The sequence below is a fragment of the Aythya ferina genome (genome assembly GCF_964211825.1).
Source record: "Aythya ferina genome assembly, chromosome: Z".
Lineage (NCBI taxonomy): Eukaryota > Metazoa > Chordata > Aves > Anseriformes > Anatidae > Aythya > Aythya ferina.
The window spans coordinates 22,654,603-22,678,452 of record NC_140299.1 but is presented as its reverse complement, the minus strand read 5'-3'; the positions used below and the strand labels follow the sequence as shown (position 1 = coordinate 22,678,452).

Here is a 23,850-nt window from a genome sequence, read left to right as displayed (position 1 = left end):
CCTCCCCGCCCAGCGGCGGCGCTGACAGCGGCACAGCCCGGCTCGGCTCAGCCCGGTTCAGCTCTGCCCGGCTCGGTTCGGCTCTGCCCGGCTCGGCTCTGCCCTGCCCGGCTCGGTTCGGCACAGCTCTGCCCAGCCCGGCTCGGTAAGCGCCATGCCCCCCCCACCCCCGCCGTGCAGCCGCGCCGCGCCTCCCCCCCGAGCCCCTCTCCGAGGCGGCGCCCGGAGGGACCGAGGGGTGCGGGGGGCGGCGGCGGGGGCTCGGTCCGGGGGGTCCCGAGGGGTCCCGAAGGGTCCGGGGGGATGCGGGGAGAGCCGGGGGACCCGGGGGGGCTGGTGTTGGGTCGGTATTTCCTCGGTGGGAGCCGCCTGCAGCCGGCCCTGCCGTGGCAGGGAAGGGGCGTGAGTGTGAACCTGAGCGTGAGGCTGAGTGTGAGTGGGGAGGTGTGGGGTGAGCCCCCGTGGTCTCGGCCCTGTTGTGCCCAGCCTGCGTTTGAGCCCCCCCCCCGTAGCCTCCTTCCCCCCCCCCCCCCCCCCCCCCCCCCCCAGCAGATGAAGGGGGGAGGTGGTGCCCGCCTGGCCCCGGAGGGGTTTGTGGAAAAATAATAACCGGGAAAGTTGGAGGAGACGAGGTTCTCCCCCAAGTTACATAACTCCGACAGTGGGACGGAGCCACCCGTGTCAGGGACCACCGAGCGTGCAGCGAGGTCGGGAAACAGAAGGGCGCGTGTGGAAGCGTGCGCTGCACCTTTACGTCACTGCATCTCCCTGTCGGCGTGGAGGGTTAAGGGATTATACGAGTTAGGCGTGTGACCCCGCTTCCAGGTGTGTGTGTCTTGGGAATAAAACCCAAACTGCATCCTTCGGGAAAATAAGTTGCTGGGTTTATCCTCGGTGACCTCTCCGGCAGGAAGGAGCCCAAGGAAATCTGTCCTCTTTTGCTCGTAGACTAGAGGATTGTAGGATTCCCTATAACGCTTACAATTCAATGGCTCGTCTCAAGGCACTGCTTTATTCAGCTGTCTCGTGAAGGATGATTTTTCATGTTTTGGGTGCGTTTCTGACTGAGGCTGGAATGCTCCAGGAATTAACGACTGGGCCCAAAGCATACGTCCTGCCATATTATAAAGCTTTTCTTCCTTTTTTTTTTTTTTTTTTTTTAATATATTTTATTTCCAGAAATAGGAGATCCTAATCTTCTTAAGACACAGGAGAAATTCAACAATTTCAAAATGTCATCAGTGAAGCGCTTGGTTTATGCTGTCATCCATTTCTTGAGAGAGCAGAGTCAGATAGATACTTTCACTCCCGATGAACAAGAAAGCCTGGAAGGTAAGTGATGAAGATAGTAATACGTGGGTAGGTACTATGCATGCTTATGTTACATTATTTGGTGTATATTGCCAAATGTATTTCTATTGTGTATAGAAAGTAACTGAGGTGACTTCACTGAAAGTGCCACAACATATTATATGAGAATAAACGATGATCTTAGTATTTCTAAGATAACTAATTTTAAAACATTTCTCATTTTAAAAGTGCTCTAAAGTTGTGAAATTACAGGAATTTTAAGTGACAGTTATTTAATACTTTGAACCACGTCAAGTTAGACAAAGCCATAATGCAAGACATGGGAATGATTTATATATGTATCCTGCAACTTTTTGCCAACTGATTCATTTTCACTTTACTTTTATGTTTATTTTCCTCCTGCATTTTGTGTGTGTGATGTAAATAACCATATATTGGTTTTGGCATATGGGGAAGAACTCCTGTTTTATACGTAGAAGAATTCTGGGTAGTTTATGAGGGAAATCTAAAAGATCCTAAGAATGGGGAAAATAAAATAAATGCTTTGCATTGCTTTTCTACATAAACAGTAATTCCAAAGAGCACACAGTAGTATATATTTTCAGTTTAGTATATAACTTCTTGTAACAGAAGACATGGCCACGGGAAGATGGACATTTGTGTGTTTGAGACGTTCACTAATGTTTGATGTGTTTTCCTCCTTCACGTTGTTCTCATTTCTTTTCTCTAATTCCTGGGAGGCCTTATCACAATGTGGAATTAAGCAAGAGAAGAACAAAAAGATTCTTAATTCTGCAATAAGCTTTTCATAGCATCTATTTAAAAGACCTGTGCATTGCTCTAAGTAGTCTTTGGCTGTGTGACTCAATGGGAGGATGAACTGGAGGTATAAAGAGGAAGGCTAGAACTACCAGGGCAATAAACAACATCCAGGGAGTCAATCATTGAGTTTCCTGAAATTTACGGAGTTGAGTCTAAGAGGCATAAGCTTTAAAAGGGAAACCTGGAATGTTCTTCCTTCCTCTGCCTATTGCTTTTACAGTGTAGTTAATTATTTACCAATGGAAACAAGAAATGGACATTTGTAGCATGCTATTCAAAGGATATTCCACAGATAGGGTCTGCACATTTGAAAAATGATAGTCATCTATGAATTTAACCAGTATCAGGTTATGATGGTACTCTGGTAATAAACTTCTGTTCAGCTGGTGAAAGAAAGCAATGATGAAAGTATTTCATGAAAGTATTTCATATGATGGGAGACAACAAATTTTCCTTTCATTTTTATAATAATGCTGATAAACGTTGGGTTATGCCTGTGAAGGTTTACCTGATTACCTGTTGTAGAGCAGCCTTAGCCAATGTTTATTTGAAGGAATCAACAATTTTCAGATTCTGTTTTCTGAACAAAAATATTATAAAACCTCACTTGTGCTTAAATGCTGATATGAAACTTACCATTTTAATACAGATATGAAATCCTAATTTTAGAGCTGTACCCTGCCAGAAGTTTGATACCATATGCTATGTGTTAGAGGATCGGGGCAGGCATACTGAATAAATGAGTCACTTTAGTTGAGGAAAATATCTTTATTGCTTGTGGAATAGCAGTACTCTGAGTCTTACGCATTGAATTGGTTAATGCCAGGTGAAGACATAAGGGATGAAAGAATGTGACTAATGTTTTTCATTGATACCTTATGTATCTTAGTGAAAAGATAAAACACAGTATAAGTATCTATGCCAAGAAGTAATTTAAGTAGTTCCCATTCCCCGCAAAACAACAAAAAGATAAAACATTACAAATAAAATTGAGACCTTATCAAAATATAAGTCTAGCATGTATTCAAACTCTTGCATTCTGCATGTTTATATTACAAAATGATGTCAATGATACGGTAATTTTCCTCTAGGAATTTTATGCTTACATAATGAATAAAAATGACTTAATTTGAGAAATCAGAGTAATTGTAAGATAGACTGGAGAAATACACTCTTTTGCAATCCAGGATCCAGAGAAGTGATACAGGTCTCTGTTCTAACACTCAACCCTATTGTATGAACTGGCAACTTGACTTCCTCCAAGTTATACCTGAGACAGTGTATTTAAATAGCAGTTTCTTCCCTTTCCTTGCAGTATCTACAAGTTTTTCCTGTCTGTAGCACCTGTTTCTGTGGGACTAAAGCAGAAACTCTCTACGAAGTGCACAAGGCTGTTTTTTTTTTTCTCCTGAATTTGGAGATGATTGTACTGCAGTGAGTCCTCAAAGGCAGAGTTCTCGAAACTGGCATGTACCCCTTAAGTTGAGGTATGCATGTAACACTAGAGTTGGGGGACAGGTATGTGTAAGATGAAGCAAGCTGACACTGAGCACTAAAGGGGCCTCATGTCATGACTTAGCCCTGGCAGGCAGCTGAGCACCACATAGCTCACTCTCCCCAGGTGGGATGGGGAAGAGAATCAGAAAGGTAAAGTGTGAGAACTCAGGGGTTGAGATGCAGACAGCTTACTAGGTAAAGCAAAAGCTACACACATGAGTAAAGCAAAACATGAAATCCATTCAGTACTTCCCATCAGCAGGCAGGTGTTAAGCCACGTCCAGGAAAGCAGGGCTTGTCATGCATAATGATTTATTGGGAAGACAAACAGCATCACTCCAAATGTTCTCCCCTTCCTCCTTCTTTATTCCAGCTGTTATCGCTGAGCATGACCCCATATGTTATGAGACATCCCTCTGGCCCCATAAGGCCAGCTGTCCTGGCTGTGTCCCCTCCCAACTCCTCACTGGCAGGGCAACACGAGGAGCTGAAACGTCCTGGGCTCTGTGCAAGCACTGCTCTGCAACAGCTAAAACGTAACGGTGTTAACACACTGATTTTCATCAAAAATCCAAAACACAGCAGGTGTGAGCTTCTCTGAAAAAAATTAACTCAGTTCCAGCCAAAACCAGGATACCTCAGCAGCCCAGTTAATATTCATTATTCAGTGATCAACAGCTTGCAAGTCTGCTGTGACGCCTCAATGTTGTTTGCAGCTTGAGCATGGACAGCAAAAGATCCTGGAGCTGTGTGGCACTGGGGATGCTGAGCTGGGCTCCAGCACAGTCCACATGCTCCTGTTGTAACATAGTAGGTTTTTTTTGTGAGCCCCAGATGTTCTTTGAGCTGTTCATTGGGGAGGTAGGGATCTGCACTGGTTTGCAAGGTGATCTGTATGAGCTGCAGCAACTGCCTACGTCTCTGGAAGTGTATGTGATGGTGGAGGTAACAGGGAGAACAGATAACTTTGGCCTCATCGGTGAATAGCTCACATGGTGCTGTAAGTCACAACTTTCTGATGACTTTGAGCCTGTGGCAGCTAACAGTGCCTCACTTAAGTGAGATACATTTCTGACAAAAACATATCTTCACCCCTTTGACTTTACTGGGCCAGGTTTTTACCATAGTATCTTAAAACAGGGTAGTTATTGATCTTTTCACAACTTAATATATCGTCTGATTTGGAAAAGTTTCAGCTTTGGCAATGTATTTTTACACAGGTTTCTATTGTTGTCTTACGTGTTAAGATGTGTTTGTCATTCTAACCTATGGATTCATCCCATAAGACCTCTTATTTTAATTGTACTTTTGAGATATAAGGATTATACTTCCATTTTTCAGTTAAAAGAGAACTAAAGACTTCACTGTAAAACTGGTTATTTATTTAATGGAAATACTTCCTGATAATGAAAATATATTCTGGATTCTTTTGTTTAAGCATGATCTGTACTACTGCACTTTGCAAAAAATCTCATGTCAGATAAAGAGTTACTGTTATAGACAATGCCTTAGAAAGGTAAAGATTGTACTTCAAATTGACATAAAACTACAAATCAGGTGAAGGATTCAGGAAAGGGAATGTCTTCAGAATAAGTTTGAGGGAAAAAGGGTAGGTATATTTTGGGCATTAGCTTCCTATTAGGTCATATAACAAAAAACTAGACATGCAGTTCCACTGATTTTATGATAGACCCAACAAGGAGTACTGCTAATATATCATCCAGAATTTGGCATGATCAGCGCTCACTTTACTATAAGTTTTTCTACATAGCAGGAGGTAAAGGAGTTTAACCCAAATCCTTCACCACTTCTATTGAGGAATTTAGAATGGGGCAAACTGATGTATTTTTAACATTTATAGGTTACAGGAGCAAGTTGTATGTGTATTTCACTATGTATTCAATTACTGTTACATATTATGAACTTTAATTTTGTGGTACTAAATTTTTTTCTGAATGATTTCTATTGTATGTTATGAGAGTTTTAAAAAAATATTTGTTCAAAGTTTAACTACTCGTTTTACAAGTTTACTTTTTTCTGTTTTGCCCAGCTATGGTGTAGAAAACAGGCTCCTCAAACTGGCCTTACTGTTGTTAGCTTTCAGTGATTTTAATTTTAATTGGAGATCAGTGTTGGGGTCCCTTATAATTTGAATTCTTATTGGCATTACATTTATTACATTAACATAGGAGTGAAATTAATTATAGATTCTAAGATTCAGTTTTTACTGATACTTAGTTTGAATTCAGCTGTCCTCAGTTATCTCTAGTTCAGGTTAAAAATGTGATATCTATAAAATAAGACATAAAAAATACTTTTTTCTGCTAAAAGCTACACTTTATGAGGATTCTTTGCTCCTCCTCAGTTTTCAGTCTAAAACATCTAGATGATACATGTATACCTTAATGGAAGCGTTCTACTGCATTCTCAAGATGATAGGGAAAGTATCAATACAATTTGAGATAGAATAATGTATAGACAAAGCTATATATTACTAATTGCCATTCATCTTCTTTTGTCTGGAAACGTGACGACATTTGAAACTTCATTCTGGCACTTGGTTACTTCTTTTTCAGAATTGCTTCATGTGAGCATATGTAGATTATTGCAGGACTGGGAGAGCCATTTAATCCTTACACAACAGAATGTGTGAAAGGATGATGTAGAGAGATTTTCTTACAGGATGAAGAGTAGTGATTAATGAAGCATTTTATTAATAGACAATGTCTTCAAATGAATATATTTTACTTCAGAAAAGATAAAACTAACAAGTATCCCACATTTATTCTGTAATTAAGGATAAGCCATTTTCTTCTGTTGTGTCACACAAACTTTAGGCAGTTTGGCTGTGTTTTGGCATGGGTCATGTGACACATGTTTTGAGTTATGCTTTTGTTAAATATTTGTACGTTTAAAAATATATCAAATGATTGAGAGAATTGAAATTAAAATTATAAATTGTTTTAAGAATAACGTTAGAACTACGTAAGATTTTGTATGGCTTATAGCCAGTTCTCTGCAGATCGGGTAGCCTCTTTATTTTACAATGTCTTTCAAATTGCTGCTCTTACTAGCTGAATAAAGAAGTGAATCACAGCTTTATAAATAAATTAAAGAAATTAAACTTCTTTTGAGAAACTGGTGACCTGATTTTTTTTTTCCTCTTGTAAGTTGCAATTCAGTGTCTGGAGACTGTGTTTAAGATTAACCCAGAAGATACTCATCTTGCCCCTCCACAGCATTTGATAGAGATGTTCAGAAATTCTTTCCACAAGGTAAGAATTTAATTTAAATTCTAGACTTACTCTGCCATTATGTGATAAAACTTCGTATTGTATACACAACCTTGCAGTACTATGTAGGTCAAAAAATGTGAAAACTTAAGGAAAACGGGAAAAGAGTGAAATTTCCATAAAAGCAGGCAGAACAAGAATCTTTAGGGGCAGTGGGAGGAATTAATTTGAAGTAGACAAGGACAATTCAATGTAGGATGTTACTGAACAGTGGATTGTATAGTTCTCACTTAAAGGTTATTATCCCTCAGTTAATCGATTGAGCTCATCAACTGTTCTATGATGCTTCTCATTCCCTTCTGGAAATAATTTAGTTGTTCAGTTTTAAAAACATATCCCTAAGTGCTAACCTTAAAATGCTAAGTTTTTTAAAATCCATGCTAGTAATATGTGCTATCTCTGAGTTTCTAGTACAGGAGGCACAGAAACCACCAGGGATTGTAGAGACTTATCAACTATCTTCTTCTTGGCTTCCTTAAAATGTGTTATGAGCCATGAGGTTTCTTTGGTAGTAGAAAGCAAGCTATCTTTCTCTTCTAAGAGTTTTAGTGATGTTTTAGGTTTTGTACTCTGCAAAATAGGAGATCTTGTTGCTTGTTGATGGAATGTTGTCCAGCCTATAATTACGGCTTGTATTTTAATGAAAAAGTATTGTTTTGTTTACATACAGAACGACATGCTGCCTCTCTCAGATTCTTTACCAGAGGATATTGAAAAGGCAGACCAACTGAAGGATGAAGGTTTGTAAATTAACATAGAAATAAGCATCGTGTGCTCTGAATAAGATTTTTTTGGTTATAATGGATAGTGATAGTAAAGCAGCTGGACTGGGCAACACAACTTATAGAAAAACTTCACACTTTTTCCACTGGTGATTGTTATTTTGTAAGGGGACTGTTATTTTGTAAGTAATTTGGGCCATTCAGAGTCTAAGAAAATACCTGCAGGGCTTGCTGTGGTTATAGGACTTTAGCGATATCCAGTCCTTTCTAGGAGTGGATATTACAGCAATTCATGCTCTAAATTAATGTCTTCCATCTTCTAATCTGTTAGTCCTCAGGGCTTTGTGAAATGGACTAAGAAAACAAAATGAATGTGTCCTGTGTGTTAGTCTTAGTGTAGTGATACTAAAGCAATTCATATTTCTACTGAAAAAAATGAAGGGGTCTAAACTTTGATAAAGGGCACTTGAAAGTGTTGGCAGTCAGAAGAACTAATAAGCAATTTGGGACTGCTCATAGTGCTTTTGGTTAACTCCCATAATAAATTTAAAACATCATATCCTATTTTTAAATGTTGCTCTCTCATATTAGTCCTTTTCATTTTCACACAAGTTTATCTATCACTGGTATCAGGTTTGTCAGTTTTGAGTACTTGTCTGTCTGAGCTTAGTGAAATAAATTACATCAATTTGTTGAAATCCATTTGAGCCTTATCTTCTACAATATTGTAATTCTATCATTTTGTGGTTTCTGTCTGTATGTCCTTACTTATGGAATAACTTTACACACCTTTTCAGCCACCAGCCTGTACCTCCTCCACCCTCAAACTTGCCCTCTAGAAATTGACTAATGAAGGATGAAATGAAATCAGATCGCTTAATTTTCTTTCTTGGTCATTATGAAACCTGAGTGATATACCCTCCAGACTAGCAAATACTTGAATTTACTTCTCTGCCCTTGTATACCACTTGATATTTTGCTTAATGTAAGCAATGGAGAGTACAGATTATATGCAGGTTTGTGGCTTAATCCTAAACAGAGCTGCTTGGTAAATAAATTATAATGGTAGTACTTCCATTATAAAAGGATATGCACTCAAAAGTATAACCTTTTTTTTTTTTGGCCAGCATTAAAATAAGTTAATACTGTTGCGTTTTCTTTTGTATGGAATTGCTTAATCTGAGCAGAAACAGGTCTATCTGTTCTTCTGTTTTCCTTTAGCCAATTTTGAGCTGCAGAGAGAGCAATATTGGTACCCATTGAAACGAGCTCCAACATAGCCCTGTATCTCGAGTCACTTTTGTTTCAGAGCAGTATCAGAAATTCCAGCTTTGATGATCATCAATAGCAGTTTTGTTTTAGGGAAACATTAACTGCTACAATCTTGTGGAGTGCAGCTACCTTGTGAGTCTCAACTGCCAGTAGGATTTCGTGTGTAGATCTCTAAATTAAAGGAAAGATGCATAGATGGTGGGCCTGTAAAAATGAGGCAGATGCAGTTATAATCCGTGTGTATTTTGGAAGTATACGAGGAACGGCTGAGGGAGCTGGGCTTGTTCAGCCTGGAGAAAAGGAGGCTCAGGGGCGACCTTATCTCTCTCTACAGGTACCTTAATGGAGGCTGTAGCGAGGTGGGGGTTGGCCTGTTCTCCCACGTGCCTGGTGACAGGACGAGGGGGAATGGGCTTAAGTTGCGCCAGGGGAGTTTAGATTGTGTATTATGAAGAACTTCTTTACTGAGAGGGTTGTTAGGCATTATTGGAATGGGCTGCCTAGGGAAGTGGTTGAGTCACCATCCCTGGAGGTCTTTAAAAGACGTTTAGATGTAGAGCTTAGGGATATGGTTTAGTGGGGACTGTTAGTGTTAGGTCAGAGGTTGGACTCGATGATCTTGAGGTCTCTTACAACCTAGAAATTCTGTGATTCTATACATGAAATTACAGTTTGAGTTTGCCTTCTCACTGGCAGTGATTGCTGACTGTAATTATAGTCTACTGTATCACTGTTAAAATAGGTGATTTTGTAATATACTGATGATACTTGGTTACATATATCTGATTTTGTTTATTAATTGTTTTGTAGTCACAAATAAATGCAAGTGTAATTGTTTTCAGTTACTATTGTCACCTAAAACTGCTTGCTCCACAATCTTTCTTTCTTTCTGACTGAAACATTCTAGCATTTGCCTGTGCAGTTATAACTGTAGAAAGTTACAGCTGTAGTAACCTGTTGACCTGCCCCTTCTCTTGCTTAGTCTCGGAGAAGGTTTAAATATTATACCAAAATACAATGAAATCAGTGAAAGTCTGTTGTTTCCTGACAACTTCTTGATGTTGCTGAGAAACCTAGACAGGTTCTGCAGGATCTAGCAAGCCAAGAATCTATAGCAGTGGCACCTGGAACAACCTTAGCCTCAGGCACTCTGAACTAGGACTTTTTATAGTAACAAAGAAGTAGAGAAACAAAGTAAGAAACCACCAGGAATGCCTTGTCTCAGGGTAGAAGAAATATGGAAGGTATCTGTAGTTTTTAAAGAACTTAACTCCAACATTTTCTTTGTGTAGAGAAGTTACTTTATTCTGCCTTTTCACTGTAGTAGACTTAAAAATATCAGATATGAAACTTTATTATTGCATAGAAGATCAGAGCTTTGATGGTAAGAAATTTCACTTCTGATTCACTTTGGATTGCCTGTGCTATATATGCTTTTCATTATCTTTTGAACTATGTGACAACATCACACAAGTGGGGTCTGTGTGCTTGGATTTTGCTTTTATCTCCCATATTAAGTGAGTAGTTATAGGGAGGTTTTTGGTAGATGTGAGACCAGAAGGGAATTAACATACTGCCTATTGGACTATGAGGCTTGGAAAGTTAGTTAAAACTGATGAATTTGTATTAGAATAGAACTGCAATTACAGTTATACTTCTCAACAAAGGGATCTTTACTTAACAGCAGAAACTATCTGGAAAGTGTTGAATAGGAAAAAAAAAATAGGAAAAAAAATAGGAAAAAAAGAGAAGAGGAAGGCATATGTGGTGGACTACCATGTGCATAATGAATTTTACAGACATAGTAGATATTTCTATTTGCTTTATTCCACGCCAGTTGTACTTAAAAGAATGTGTCTCGCAAAAGTGCCAAAGTGCCATCAGAACTGCCTTATTTAGAATAATGTAGTTTCTCTACTTTTTTTCATACATAATGATGTATCTTTTAACTGCTTATGAGCTTCTAATAATTTATTTCAGGTAACAATCATATGAAAGAAGAAAACTTTGTTGCAGCAGTGGATTGTTACACTAGGGCTATAGAACTGGATCCAAACAATGCAGTCTATTACTGCAACAGGTAAAAGCAGAATAATACACACTTTTTATTCTCAAACTTAATAAACATTATTTTAAAGATAAAATATGAAGTAGATCAAAATAGCGTGGGGCTATTTAATGTGAATTACATGTGAGGCAGAGGTTAACATATTAAATTAACATATTAATATATTAAATCACTATGTAGGCTGTGGTTCTCAGTCCATTGAGAGTAGTAGGAGTCTTTTTTTTTTTTTTTTTTTTTTTTTTTTTTTATTTCAATGGTCTAGTGATTCAGCTGCTATCTCTGTCTCCAATAGTATTGCCTTCCCTTGGAAAAAATAGTGTTAATGTGTTACAGCATTTAGGAGATTTGAAAGATTGTATAAGTACTCAGCATTTTTATGCACAACCTGTTGGAAAAATAACAAGACTGTGTTGTCGTAGTTTCATTCTATAATTATTTCTTCAGTGTAGCATTGACATTGGACCAGATGAATTTTGGAAGGGCATGTTATCCTAGCAGCAGCATGCACTTTCAGTATACTGCCCTGAGGATCAACATAAGAACAAAAGCAGTGTAATCTACAAGCCCTGCTGAAGCTGCCATGCCTCTAGAGCTCCTTTGCTCTTCACTCTTCAGTGCATCTGTCCAGAAGGACTTATTAACTTGAGTGCAGTCAACCTGGCCTTGTGGCAGTGTACTCTATAGATTTTTCCTTTTTGGGGGCTGTGCTTCCATTACTCCAGAGTTTAGTTTGTGATAAATGCAAGTATATGACTCAGTGTTTCATGGCAGACATAAAGAGAAAGGGAATGCACAGCATAGTAATATTGTTTTACATCTTTAAGAATGATTGCGTAAGTGATTTTAGGTATCAAATATAAAACCTGATTCAAAAGCCTCCCAAATAACTGAAAGATTTCTCAGTAGAATGAGCTTTGGCACCAAATCTATAATTGTCAAAAGAGTGAAAATACTTCACTGTTTTCTGTGCTATACATCATCACAGACTACGTTTGTGAGCACCAAAATGAATCTTGACGTCAATGAGCCCAGTACTGTATAAAGTTACTTAAAAGAAGACAGGCAGTTCTTTGGAGTTTCCAGAGGGATGCAGTGTCTGAATAAAGATAGGCCTTATCTTATTTGAGCTAGCTTGGAATCCATGAAGAATTACCACCTTTATCAGCATTGCTTTTTACTCACAGCAGGGAGATAAAGAGGGAGGTTAGGTGCCATTGAAGTTGTAACTGACCGCACAATTTTTTTAAACATGGAAAGAACACTTTCTGTTCAAACACATGAGAAACTAAGCATTGTCCCCAATTCTTACCTACAAACCTTACTGGCATCTACAGGAGCTAGACCACTGTTACATAGCCTAAATATTTAAAAGCTATAAGTAGTTCATTCAGAAAAGATTTTAATCAAAGTCAGATAAAACATCCAATCTGAGGTTATCACAGGAGAAGGGATTGAATACAGTGATGGTTGTAGCATCTAGCATTCCTATTACAAAAAAAATAGCGCTTCATGCAATGGAAATATTATTATTTCTTCTATAGCTTTTTAGTCAAAGAAGAACTAATTAGAGTATTTTGAGACTTTTCAAACTGGGAAAATTTTGAATATTAGTTATTACAATTGCCTTTTTAGTTTGGGACAAGTCTTTAACCTTATTGTATAAATAACCACAGCATTCAGTATTTCTCTGGTGTGGAGATACAATTTTAATTTAGTAATTCAGAGATTAAGAAGTGTCATCCCAATTTATTTGCAAGCATGAGTTTTGCTGAGATACAGTTACGTACATAAAAGAAATATCACTTCAGTTCAAAATTAGTGTGAAGCTGTTATTTTCCTTATGATCATTATCCTGAAGTCAGATTCAGAGAGCAAATGGGATGGGTCATACTGAAAGGCAATTCTGTGCTTTCTGAAGCAGAGACTTAACTGCTTTAAGGGGAGAAAAAAAAAAAAAAGAGCAGAGAAAAATCACAGTATTCCTTCAAAATGCAAAAAAAGTGTAGTCCTTATGGGAAAAGTGCAATTGTATAGAGTATTTCTGTTTAAATAATGATTTAATGTCAACTACTAATTCAGAGTTTTACTTCATGCAATAGATTTTGTGATGTGTTCTGTGCATAGTCATATACCAGATATAAAATAGTTTTAGAATAATATCTCCTTTGTGTCCTGAAAGGTGAGTCTTTGCTCTCCAAAGCCCAGTCTAGCAATGCACCTATGCATGGACCTAATTCAGAACATTTGCTTGACCTGCTTGATTAAGGAAACTTGAGGCATTGCCTAACTAGTGAATGTCAGTAAGACAAAACATGTCTAAAGTCAGTAACTGACATGCAGATACCTAAGCTTTTTTGTTCTTGCTCTTACTGTTTTTTGACTAAACTCCCTCTTTTCCCCTCTACGTTTCCTCCTAGGGCTGCTGCTCAAAGTAAACTCAACAAATACAGTGAAGCAATAAAGGACTGTGAGAGAGCCATAGCAATAGACCCGAAGTACAGCAAAGCATATGGGAGAATGGGGTAAGCCAATAGAAATCTGAGTAAATGCTGAAGGCCCACATGTAAATCACCATACATTTTCTGAAATAAGTGGAGCCATGTTGTTTTGCTTAACTGACATTCTTGTCCTGAAAGTGTAGCAATTTTCTAAAGATGACCCTATCATGCTGTCGGCTTTAAGTTTTGTATCTGTGATTGATCTCAACATTGTCATATCAGACTATGTCAGTTAGATTTTCTTTTTTTTTTTTAATTTCAGTTTATCAACTTTGTAAATTTAGTTTAGGAAGTCATGATGTGTTTTTCTTTTTAATCTCCTACCTAATTATGAGTTATAAAAATTATGCTGTTAGAAAAGAGAATCTGCTAATGATGCTTTTAGAAAACAGCATCCTTAAAGGTACCGGGCCTTCAGTGCTAGCAGTTGAGGTTTGATTTTTCTGTACAGTGACTGTGAAGAGGCGGATATTTGGGCAAGACTAAGCTCTGTCCTGTTAGCATTTTTTCTCAGTCCTGTCTGAGTGGTTAGGAAGATTGTCCCTTTAGGCAGAGGGTCTGATGAAGTGCTATATCTAAAAATGTCAAAAATGTTCTCCCAAATGAGATGCCTGCTTTAGTCAAGGGACACTCTTCTGAGATGTGTAGCTTTGCATAGTCAATAATCAAGCGTATTATGAAGGTGTAGGCTGAATGCATGCTTTTGGCTTTTGTGGTTTTATCTATACTAGTAAATCAAAAAAAAATGCTTGGGATTGTTCTTTGGGGTCAGCTGGTACAAAATAGCCTGTGTCTATATTATTAAAATCTTGTTTGCAGTATGGAGTGACCACATCCAAACTGTCTATTGCTAAATTGCCTTGGCCGGTGTTAACTTCTGAACCATGCCCTAAAATTGTTTGGGCTAACTGGCCTGGGAAAAGACTGTGCCAGGGGCCATTTATTTAAGATCAAAAATGATGGAATTCTGTCATTTGAAAACCTTCCCAGACAGAGTTTATTTTAATACTACAAATGTAGCCTTTAAGATCATCTAGTGCATAGCTAATTCACTTTGAAATTTTAAGGACTTTTGAATTTTTGTCCTATATAACTGTCTTTATATTGTTTCTGTATATAGCAGAACCCCAAATCCCCAGATTTCAGTGAGGTAGAGGGAAACCACAGGTTGATTTAATTGGAAATGGGAGGTTATTTTAGAATTTTGTATGTAAGAGCAGTGTACCCTTTGATAAACAGTGTAAGTGGGATCATTCTCAGGCATTCCCAAGCTTCTCCTTTTTTGTCTGACTGCTTAAATAGAGAATATATTCTTACCTACCGGTTGTTGCTTAACTCAGCAGCTTGAAAGAATAATGTATTTGTCACAGGCTGAGTCAGAAAACAGTGCTTGTTTAGTAATAACTGGGAAAAAAGTGCAGAAACCATCTCAAAAAGAATTCCTTATGAGAAAGCTAGGATTTCTGACTGCATTAGAAAGGCACATACATCAGCTTTTCTGAGGATTTGATGGAAGCTCTGTACATGTTGCAGAAAGGAACAGAAGTGCCACAGAAATATGCAGAGATGGGAGCAGTGTAGACAGTTAAAGATGTGCTTCCAGCATGACTGAGAGAGCACTCTTCTGGGTAGGAGGTGGATCTGAAATTGCGAGCAGATAAACTTGCCTGCTCTTCTGAGTTGTGTGTTCCAGGAAGCGGAATTTAGCATACTTTCCCCATAAATAAACACAGTTGCGTCACAGAAATACCTGATTGCATTTCTCCTCTGGTCAGAAACTATTTCGACAAATTAATGGGCCAAAAGGGAGAATGCTGCATTGCAACTGTGCTAAGGGAGAAGACATTAATATTGCATGGGTTCCTCCAGAAGTTTTATTGGAAAACCCTGGATTTTTGTACTGCTACTGAGTTCGTTATCACTGAGAGTAATGACTGTGACCAATGTGTCCTAACACTGAGCTCTCTTGTCTGACATAAAGGACTAAGTTCTGTTAGTGGGTTTTAGCACAGGCTTATTATCAACACAGTCTGTGTATCTATCTCAGCACATACTAAAGGGAAACTGGAGTACTAAATAGAAGTTGAATGTAGGTTACACAGATCTTTCACGAAATGTAGAAAAAAATGGGTTAGCTTTGAGATCAGAATAAATTGAATATATAGCAGAAGGCAGAACTGAAACTGCAACCAGATGGACTTCTGGCATAGCTCAAAGTAAGATAATGCTTTAAATGTAGGAACTAATCAAATTTGAAAACAAACATTGTTTCAGAAATAGTAGATAATCCATGCTGTGCTCTCCTGAATCTTTTTCAAAAGATTAAGTAGGCTACTCTGACACGTGGGTTTCTTAAAGATATTGCTACTATCCTGTGTAACCCATTTGTCAAGCGGTGAAGCAGAAGATCCAAGAGAACCTTGCAACTAATCCAGTGCAAAAAGCTGTTAGACTGAAACTTGTGGTTCTACTGTTTGGTTTCTTGAAACTGCACAATTTACGTTAAGAGTATCTCCATCCTACTTACCTTCTGAATAATCTATTGGATCAAAAGAAATGGAAGAAACATTTAAAGGAATTTCTGAGCTCATGTTGGATCTAACTTGTGCTCTAAAACAGAGACTAAATCACTTGATAATGCCAAAGAGTTCTTTAATGAAACTTGCATGCATATAGATGCAGAATGAGTTTCTGAGGGATCATCTGTTCTACTACAATAAAGGCTTACTCTAAGCAGTAGCGGCACTACAGCAAAACTTCTTTTAACTTAGTGCTTAAGAGAAGAGTTAGTTGTGAGATGCTGTTTTACTTGGAGCAGAAAAATCTATCATTATCTTTTGATAGTCATGTATGTTCTACCCAGGATTTCTTTATTTCACATTAGGTTGGCTCTGACCTCAGTGAATAAGTTTGAAGAAGCAATTACCAGTTACCAAAAAGCACTGGATCTTGATCCAGAAAATGATTCTTACAAGTCAAATTTGAAAATAGCAGAACAGAAACTAAGAGACATGTCCAGTCCTGTAAGTTAGCTCTGCATCTATTTATTAACAATTGTTTTAACTGGGACTTTGGAGGTAAACTTACTTTCAATTTTTACTTGTTTTTAGACTGGAACTGGACTGAGTTTTGACATGGCAAGCTTGATAAATAATCCTGCCTTCATTAGTATGGTGAGTATATTTCAAGCTTTATGTTGCTTTTAAGACTGAATCCTTAAGAACAACTCTAAACACAAGGGATTTTAATGTTTATTATAATGGGCAATAGTTGTGCTATACTGAATTTATTTTCAAAGGGATTTTACAGTCAAACCGAGAAGTGGAGGATGAATCTCCTCTGATGCCTGTCTCATTTCCAACTGATTCTGTCCTACTTACGAACAATGATATGTGTAGATAGCTATGCTGTTTTTACAGATGGAATGAACAGCAAAACACTTGTCAACAGTATGGTGGAAATATCTTTTCTATTCACCACATAATAATTAACAGTGAATACATAGAAATCACTTCTTAAATGAATAGCTGTTGTTTCAGATGCAGTCTACCAAATGCTTAACTAACTTCCTGGAGAGAACTATCCAGAACACATTTTTGTTCTTACCTTTTCAAATTCTCCCTGTCATTGTTAAGTGTTTAATACTTCAAGAAATGCAAAAATAGTGAATGTAATTAACACATAATGCTTTCATTTACTTCTAGTGTGCTGGCAAATTGTGATTTTGTCCCTCAATAGTTTTCTCCATGCGTGGTAGTCCGGGCCAATTTGTATGAATTAACTTCAAAGAACACAACTTGAAGGGAAAAAATGCAAAACATATTTATTTCTTTTGGGATTCCAGTTAAAACTTTACTACCCTTCTGGTAGCTTCTCTAGGGTAGGACATTTCAACCAGTGCTCCCACATGGAAAACAGATCAATGCAGCTGATACTGTGGTATGGAGATGGTAAGCAAAGGAAGAGGTGAACTCTCCAATGGCATTAGTGATGAAATAACACTGGGACTCTGTACAGCTTCGCTGGCCACATGACTTACTCAGACAGTCTGCATCTGTTTAGAGTCGAAGATGTACTCTTTAATGTGGAGCTAACTATGATGAAATGATTGTTTGTATCATTTCCAGAAGATGCCAGATTAAGTGAATAGAACACAGGGCATCCAGACAGGAATTAATTAACAAACTTTTCCTGTGGTGGTTGTGATGGGAGGTGGGGGTGTTTTTTTGCTGGTGGTGGTTGTTGTTTTGTTGTTCTTTTAAGGAAAAAAAAGTTATTGACCTTGAGAAAGCCATTTCTGGCCTCTTTTTGAGCCACATCAAAGCTGTTACTGGTGGGAGAGAGAAAAAATCCTGTACTTCCCTCAGAGTTGATCTTTAGTTGGCATTTTTTTATCCAAATGTAGACTAGAGAAAACAGATGACTTTCGAGAAGCTGCATGGAGATTTATTAGCCAACTGATATTATGCATGTCTGGTTTTTGTACTACATTTAATAAGATAGTGAATGAGCAGATACAACTGTTGTTTTTTACAGCCACTGACTTCTGTAGGAATTACACTACTGACTTTAAACCATCACCTGGCTTATTCTGTAGTGCCTGTCCCTATACACTCTTACACTACAGTAAACACAACAGAATTTTTGAGGTACCTTATGAATCAGAGATATGAATGACCTTATGCTTACTATGAAATAAGAAGATAGGCAAGTTATCAAAGAAGATACATGTTATGGCAAAACCATAGTACAAAGTAAGTCCACAATCTGGTTAGTCTCTGTAGTCTCAACAGCTTATTGTCTCTAGTAATAATAGTTGGAAAACTGATTTATCCAGTTGGGAATCAACAAAACTCAGACCATTGTCTAAAAAGCCCTACTGAAAACCTTCGTACCTAGAAATCTTATGTTAATCTTTTTTAGCTTTAGAGTACAGGGTTTTATATTTGTCTTGTTGTCATATTTTGCATGTCCAATGAAAATTTGTTGTTTAACATATTAAAAAAAAAAAACCAAACACTTTTCCCTGCAATGATTATTTTTGCTTGGGACCATTCATCTCTGTAGACATAAACTTAGCTTGATTTTGTAATAAATTGTAGAATTCCTTCACTGATACCTAAGAAGTTAATGTTATAATTTCAGCTATATATTATCTATTCTAGGCAGCAAGCTTAATGCAGAATCCCCAAGTTCAACAACTGTAAGTATTAAAATGAAGTACCATTAAAACAAATGTCTTCAGGGCTTTGAATTAAAAGAGAAAAGGTAGATGGTACTGAATTCCTGAAAATTTTTGCTTACTGTAAATAGAACTACTGCAGTTTCTTCTTCTTACAGCTTAGTTTCTCCCAGCAATTCAACAAAGAACTACAGTTTATTGCTTACTGTAAAGGTTCCTGCATACCCCAATGCCAACACTGTGCTAACTGTTCCAGGATGTCGGGGATGATGTCAAATGCCATCGGTGGCCCTGCCGCAGGTGTTGGTGGCCTGTCGGATTTGTCCAGCCTGATCCATGCGTAAGTACTACCAATCACTCAGTTTACTGTTACATTTGTGGAAACATTATTGCACATGATCTATTTAAGAGGGATAGCGTCAGACCAGTTAAACTGTGGCCTTTACTCATTGTATGCCTGATTATTATTAAAACAGATCTTAAAGGCTTACTTTCCATCTTGTTTGTTTGCATTATACATTTCCATCAATTGGAGTGACCATGTGCTCGGTTTCACTTTTTAGCTCTCATGCACTGTGCATTTTTCAAATGCCAAGTAGTAAAAGTTCTACTTGAAACCTTTAGTTGCTTATACACATGGTTTCAAATTGTATTCTATGAGTCTACTCAGTGCAGGTTGCAACAAGTTCTAAAGTTTTCTCTTGACTGACAGTGCTCTGGCATTCCTCCATTTAGACTAACAGGGCTTCAGGGAGGTGAATATAATAGGAATGTGTTTTACAAGAGCCAGGACCCAGATCTTGTATAATAAGATAACAATGATGCATCTGGAAGAATCAGCACACTTCAGGTGTACTTCAGTGTAACTGTATGCATGCTTTCTATTAATGACCTATGGCTCATAAATACAAGTTGCTAGCCACATCCCATGTTTCTAGAAAAACTAGCATAAATTTGCACTTCAACTAGAAGAGTAGTTACCTTTAACTACTGGAGTGCATCCTCTCAAAGAGAAGGGAGTAAATCACTGGAATAGATTTGTTGCCAAATTTTAGTTTAGCGAGTAATATTTTCCATATTACCAAGTAGATGCAGTAGTCTGAAAGAATTAAGATTCTGTTTGGAGAGACTTTAAGTAGATAGTCATAATACTACAACTAACTTGGTGGGTAGGCTTAATCAAGGTGTCTTTAGTCTCAACTTTCATATAGTGAAGCTTTCAGTTACGTTTGGGTGTCTTGGTTTGTTACAAAAGCTGCTCGTCTTTTTTCACTTGGTGATTTTATTTACAATTGTTCAACACAGGGGGCAGCAGTTTGCACAGCAGATACAGCAGCAGAATCCAGAGCTTATAGAGCAACTGAGAAATCACGTCCGGAGCCGATCCTTCAGTGGCAGTACTGAGGAGCATTCCTGACTTAAAGAAGGCATGTGAATTGGAATGGTATATAACCTCAAAATGCATACCATAGTTAGTGGCAAAAGCACCATTGTTAACTCTTCTGCTTGAATAGAAGACAGAAAATTCTTCGTGTGTGTTTGCAAACAATAATAAATCTGTTAAACAGATCTATTGCACATAACTTGGAACATATCATTTATGTATACTTAATCCTCTGAAAATTAATACACTAAATACATTCAGTGGTCTGTTAAAATCCCTATGTACAAGTCATTTTCAGTATGTGCATTAGATTGATCTCCAGAGGTGTTGAGTGTCTAGGAGTTTTGGAGTGGGCTGACTTTGTGTAACAACTTAATTCTAAAATCCTAGTGCAAAAGGCATGTTACTCTGGTGAAAATTGTTACAGCTGTAACTCCCTGTCAAATATGCTATTGAAAAAATAGATGCATCAGCCCTTCTGATGTACATCTGATGTGCCCTTCTATAATGAGCATAAATCAGTGTTGGAATATATAGTGTACTTAAATCTCATGTCTGAAGACTGCTTGTATCTGTGGAGGGGCCATCGTTGGTACCATGTAATACTCTTCAACTCCGCTTGGCAGAAGGGAGGGAAATGATTGCGAATGAAGGAGTACCACAAACTGTGGCAGGAAAGGATGGAAATCCTGAGTAGATACCACAAATACCAAAATGCTACTTGGCTAGGGAAAGGAAATCGCGTTAAGAAGGTTCAGGCACCTCTACTGCCATGTATATTCTCAAATCATCGTGGTCGCCCTGGAGGTCAGCAGTGTGGCACTATTTTCATGGGGATGTCAAACTGCATTACATTCTGTATGTATGCAGGATTTAATATAAGCTTAACAGTCATAACTATAATAAGCTAACACTGATTCAATGACTGTATAAATAACTAGTACTGAAAACTTATCCCAAAATAGCTGCCTTAGCAGGATTCTCTTTTTGTTCGTGTATGATAAATCACTGGCCTGAACAATTAAGGACTTTTTTCAGTTTCATTGTATGCATCTCCTTTAAGCAATGGGTGTGCAGTCAAGCTAAAGATTTTTCCCATCTTTGATATTTCTATCTCATCTTTTTTTTTTTTTTTTTTTTTTTTTTTTTTTTTGCTTAGCACATCTTATTCTGAAAGAGACCACTGTTTTTCTGTATATTTGTTATATTACCTTTTCTTTTTAATTCTGCCTGGTGTTCACATTCCTTTCTGCTACAAGGTATGTTTGTTTTGTGTCCAGGGAAGTTCTCAATACTCACAATTATTTATTTTTTTGCATATCAAAATTGATTTGAGGAGCCTGCTTTGATTCCTAAGACAAAGTGACCTCTGCTGGCCAGTCACATTGGAGACAGCATGTGGATGAGTAAAACAGAGATTCCCAAAGGGAGAAATACACAGGAACTCCTAGACTTTATACATTATATCTGATTCATTGTTGTGGTTAAAAATAAAAATAATAATAAAAAAAAACACCTCAGGTAGAGGCAAATAAAAGATTGGGACTAAGTCTAGGACTTCAAATGCTAGTTGTGCATCTATTGTATGAGCCTTCAGCTATGAAGTGAGGAAAAAATGCAGCTGAGTCTAAGGAAACATGAACAGAACTGGTGAACACACAAAACCCAGGAAACTCGTATCATCTTTTGAATAAAGATGTAAAGCTTAAAACAGCAACTTCAAGACATTCATAGTTTCAGCAGGGCTTGCCTACATATAGCATTGAGATGCTTTCTTTTTTTAATTTCTGTATGTGTTGCTGTAGCTGCTTTTTTGAGGCTGTAGAGATCTTTAAGCTTCACATTAAATACACTTCCAAATAAAAACTTATCTGATGACAAAGAAATTTATTCTTAACGTGATCTTTTATCAGAGGTAGTTCAGATTTGGAATCTAACTTGTGACTTCAATTCAGTCACAGTTAAGAGGCCAGGTTCCCATTTACAAGAAGGGTCAGTGGAGGTGCAAAGTAGGTTAAAGCTACTCTACAGATATTGCTTGAAGTAGTGTGTTGTATGAAGAGAGAAGCGTTGCTCCTAGCACCCTATCTCTTTGCATAAATCTTCATCGTTCCTCTTATTTTTCTTTAATACTCTCAACCAAAGTGGGCCCTACTAGCTTTGATGAGGGGTAACTAGTAAATTCAGAATGGACTGGACAGCACATCAAGGTATCTCATACTCAGTTTATGCTTGCTTTGACAGCAAGCTTCATGTAGTCAGTTTTCTTTCTAATTCAAAACAGCACGAGTGTCAAGAACCTCTTGAGAACTCCATAAGAACTACAATGATAATTGTATGATGATACACAAAATCTGCTGTAGAGCTTGTATTCTCTTCCATAAACATACATTTTTCTTTGTCGTTGTTCACATGTGCAGCCCTGTAGATTACTGTATTTATGGGGTAACAATCCCCAAGGTAAAATGGAATTGAAGCATTGGTTAGTTGTTTGAAATTTTCTCTTAAAGATGATTTCGATGTAATTTTGCATACTAAAATATTGCCATGTTTAGGTGTTATGTCAGTACAGATCATATGTAACCAGAACATTCATTGCAATGATGGCATTAGCTGACCCTTTTGGAATGTGCTGCAATTAGCATAATACTTAACTTGTAAACATTCTTTGTTTCTTGTATATTAACAAAAAGGGCTTTGTAGCCCCGGTAAAAAGAAAGACAGCGTAACCAATAACAGGAGCTGTCATGGCGTACTTTTCTATTGAAGCCAGGAACAGAGGGGATCATTTATGCTAAAATCTATTTTGCCTTTAATAGGTTAAATTGTTTCACAAAGTCATGCAATACAACTCAATCACAGGGTGAGGAAGGAATCTTTTCCTGTGTGATAACTGCACTTTTGTTTTGCACTAAAATTTTTCATTCTGCTTGATCAAGTGGTAAACCCCAATCCCAGTAAATACTACTTTAATTTAAGGTCAGTTACAGTTCATCATTTAACTGAACAAATATGTATTTATCACCTAACTGGTTTTGTATCATTACCGTTCCATCAACATTTAGGTGTGATAATGGTTAGAAAAGAAAGTGTTTTGCATTCAAATTGTAAACTCCTGTAACCTGCTTGCATGGAAATATATTCTAAGTATGTCTGATCAGAGAAACATCTAATGTAATACTCAGCGTAGAAATTGTTTCAGTTGCAGTTTTGGTTTTGTAACGAGTATAAAGTAGACTCATTTGTCCTGAGACAGAATTAAATCTGCAACTTCTGAAGAAATCATCATAACATCATTTGAGGCTACAGATAGTCATACTGGCAAAATGCAACTTGGCTACCATTTCTGTATCTCTCCTACCTCTTACTACCACATGGTCACATCTCCTTCAGTTTGTGTCAACTTAACTTGAAAACAGATTATAAATAAAGTTATTTACATTTTTTGCGTTGATAGTTGTGGCTTTAATGTTTTAGTTTTTTGGTAGAACTAGAATAACAGATTATACTGTGTTTGTTTTTTTAATACCTTTTATGCTGTTTGGTATGCATTTTATTAAATGTGTAAGGTATGGTTTCAATTTTTTTTGTATGAGCTCATCTCCTCAATTTAGTTAGCTGGTCTTAAATTTATCTAATATCTTAAAATTGAAAGATTTTGGATATAGACAAGTCTAAAATAATTTACTTATCCATAAAACGATAGTTCTTTCAGCCTGAAATAGTTTTGTCAGAACCACAATTTAATAACTTCACATATTTTTAAAATAACAACAGTGGAGTATGGCTATTTGAAAGAAA

General features: G+C 37.5%; 1 protein-coding gene across 1 annotated transcript; it reads left to right on the top strand.

Annotated features, from left to right (window-relative positions):
• The first annotated feature begins 17 nt into the window (after nt 1-17).
• On the top strand, nt 18-23,513 carry SGTB (small glutamine rich tetratricopeptide repeat co-chaperone beta). Its single transcript, XM_084504828.1, has 12 exons — nt 18-145; nt 1,180-1,332; nt 6,802-6,905; nt 7,594-7,663; nt 10,898-10,997; nt 13,403-13,507; nt 16,368-16,506; nt 16,594-16,656; nt 18,649-18,686; nt 18,922-19,005; nt 19,971-20,109; nt 21,386-23,513. The coding sequence occupies exons 2-11, from the start codon at nt 1,233-1,235 to the stop codon at nt 20,080-20,082; spliced, it is 915 nt and encodes a 304-aa protein (XP_084360954.1). The 5' UTR covers nt 18-145; nt 1,180-1,232; the 3' UTR covers nt 20,083-20,109; nt 21,386-23,513.
• Nucleotides 23,514-23,850: the final 337 nt, after the last annotated feature.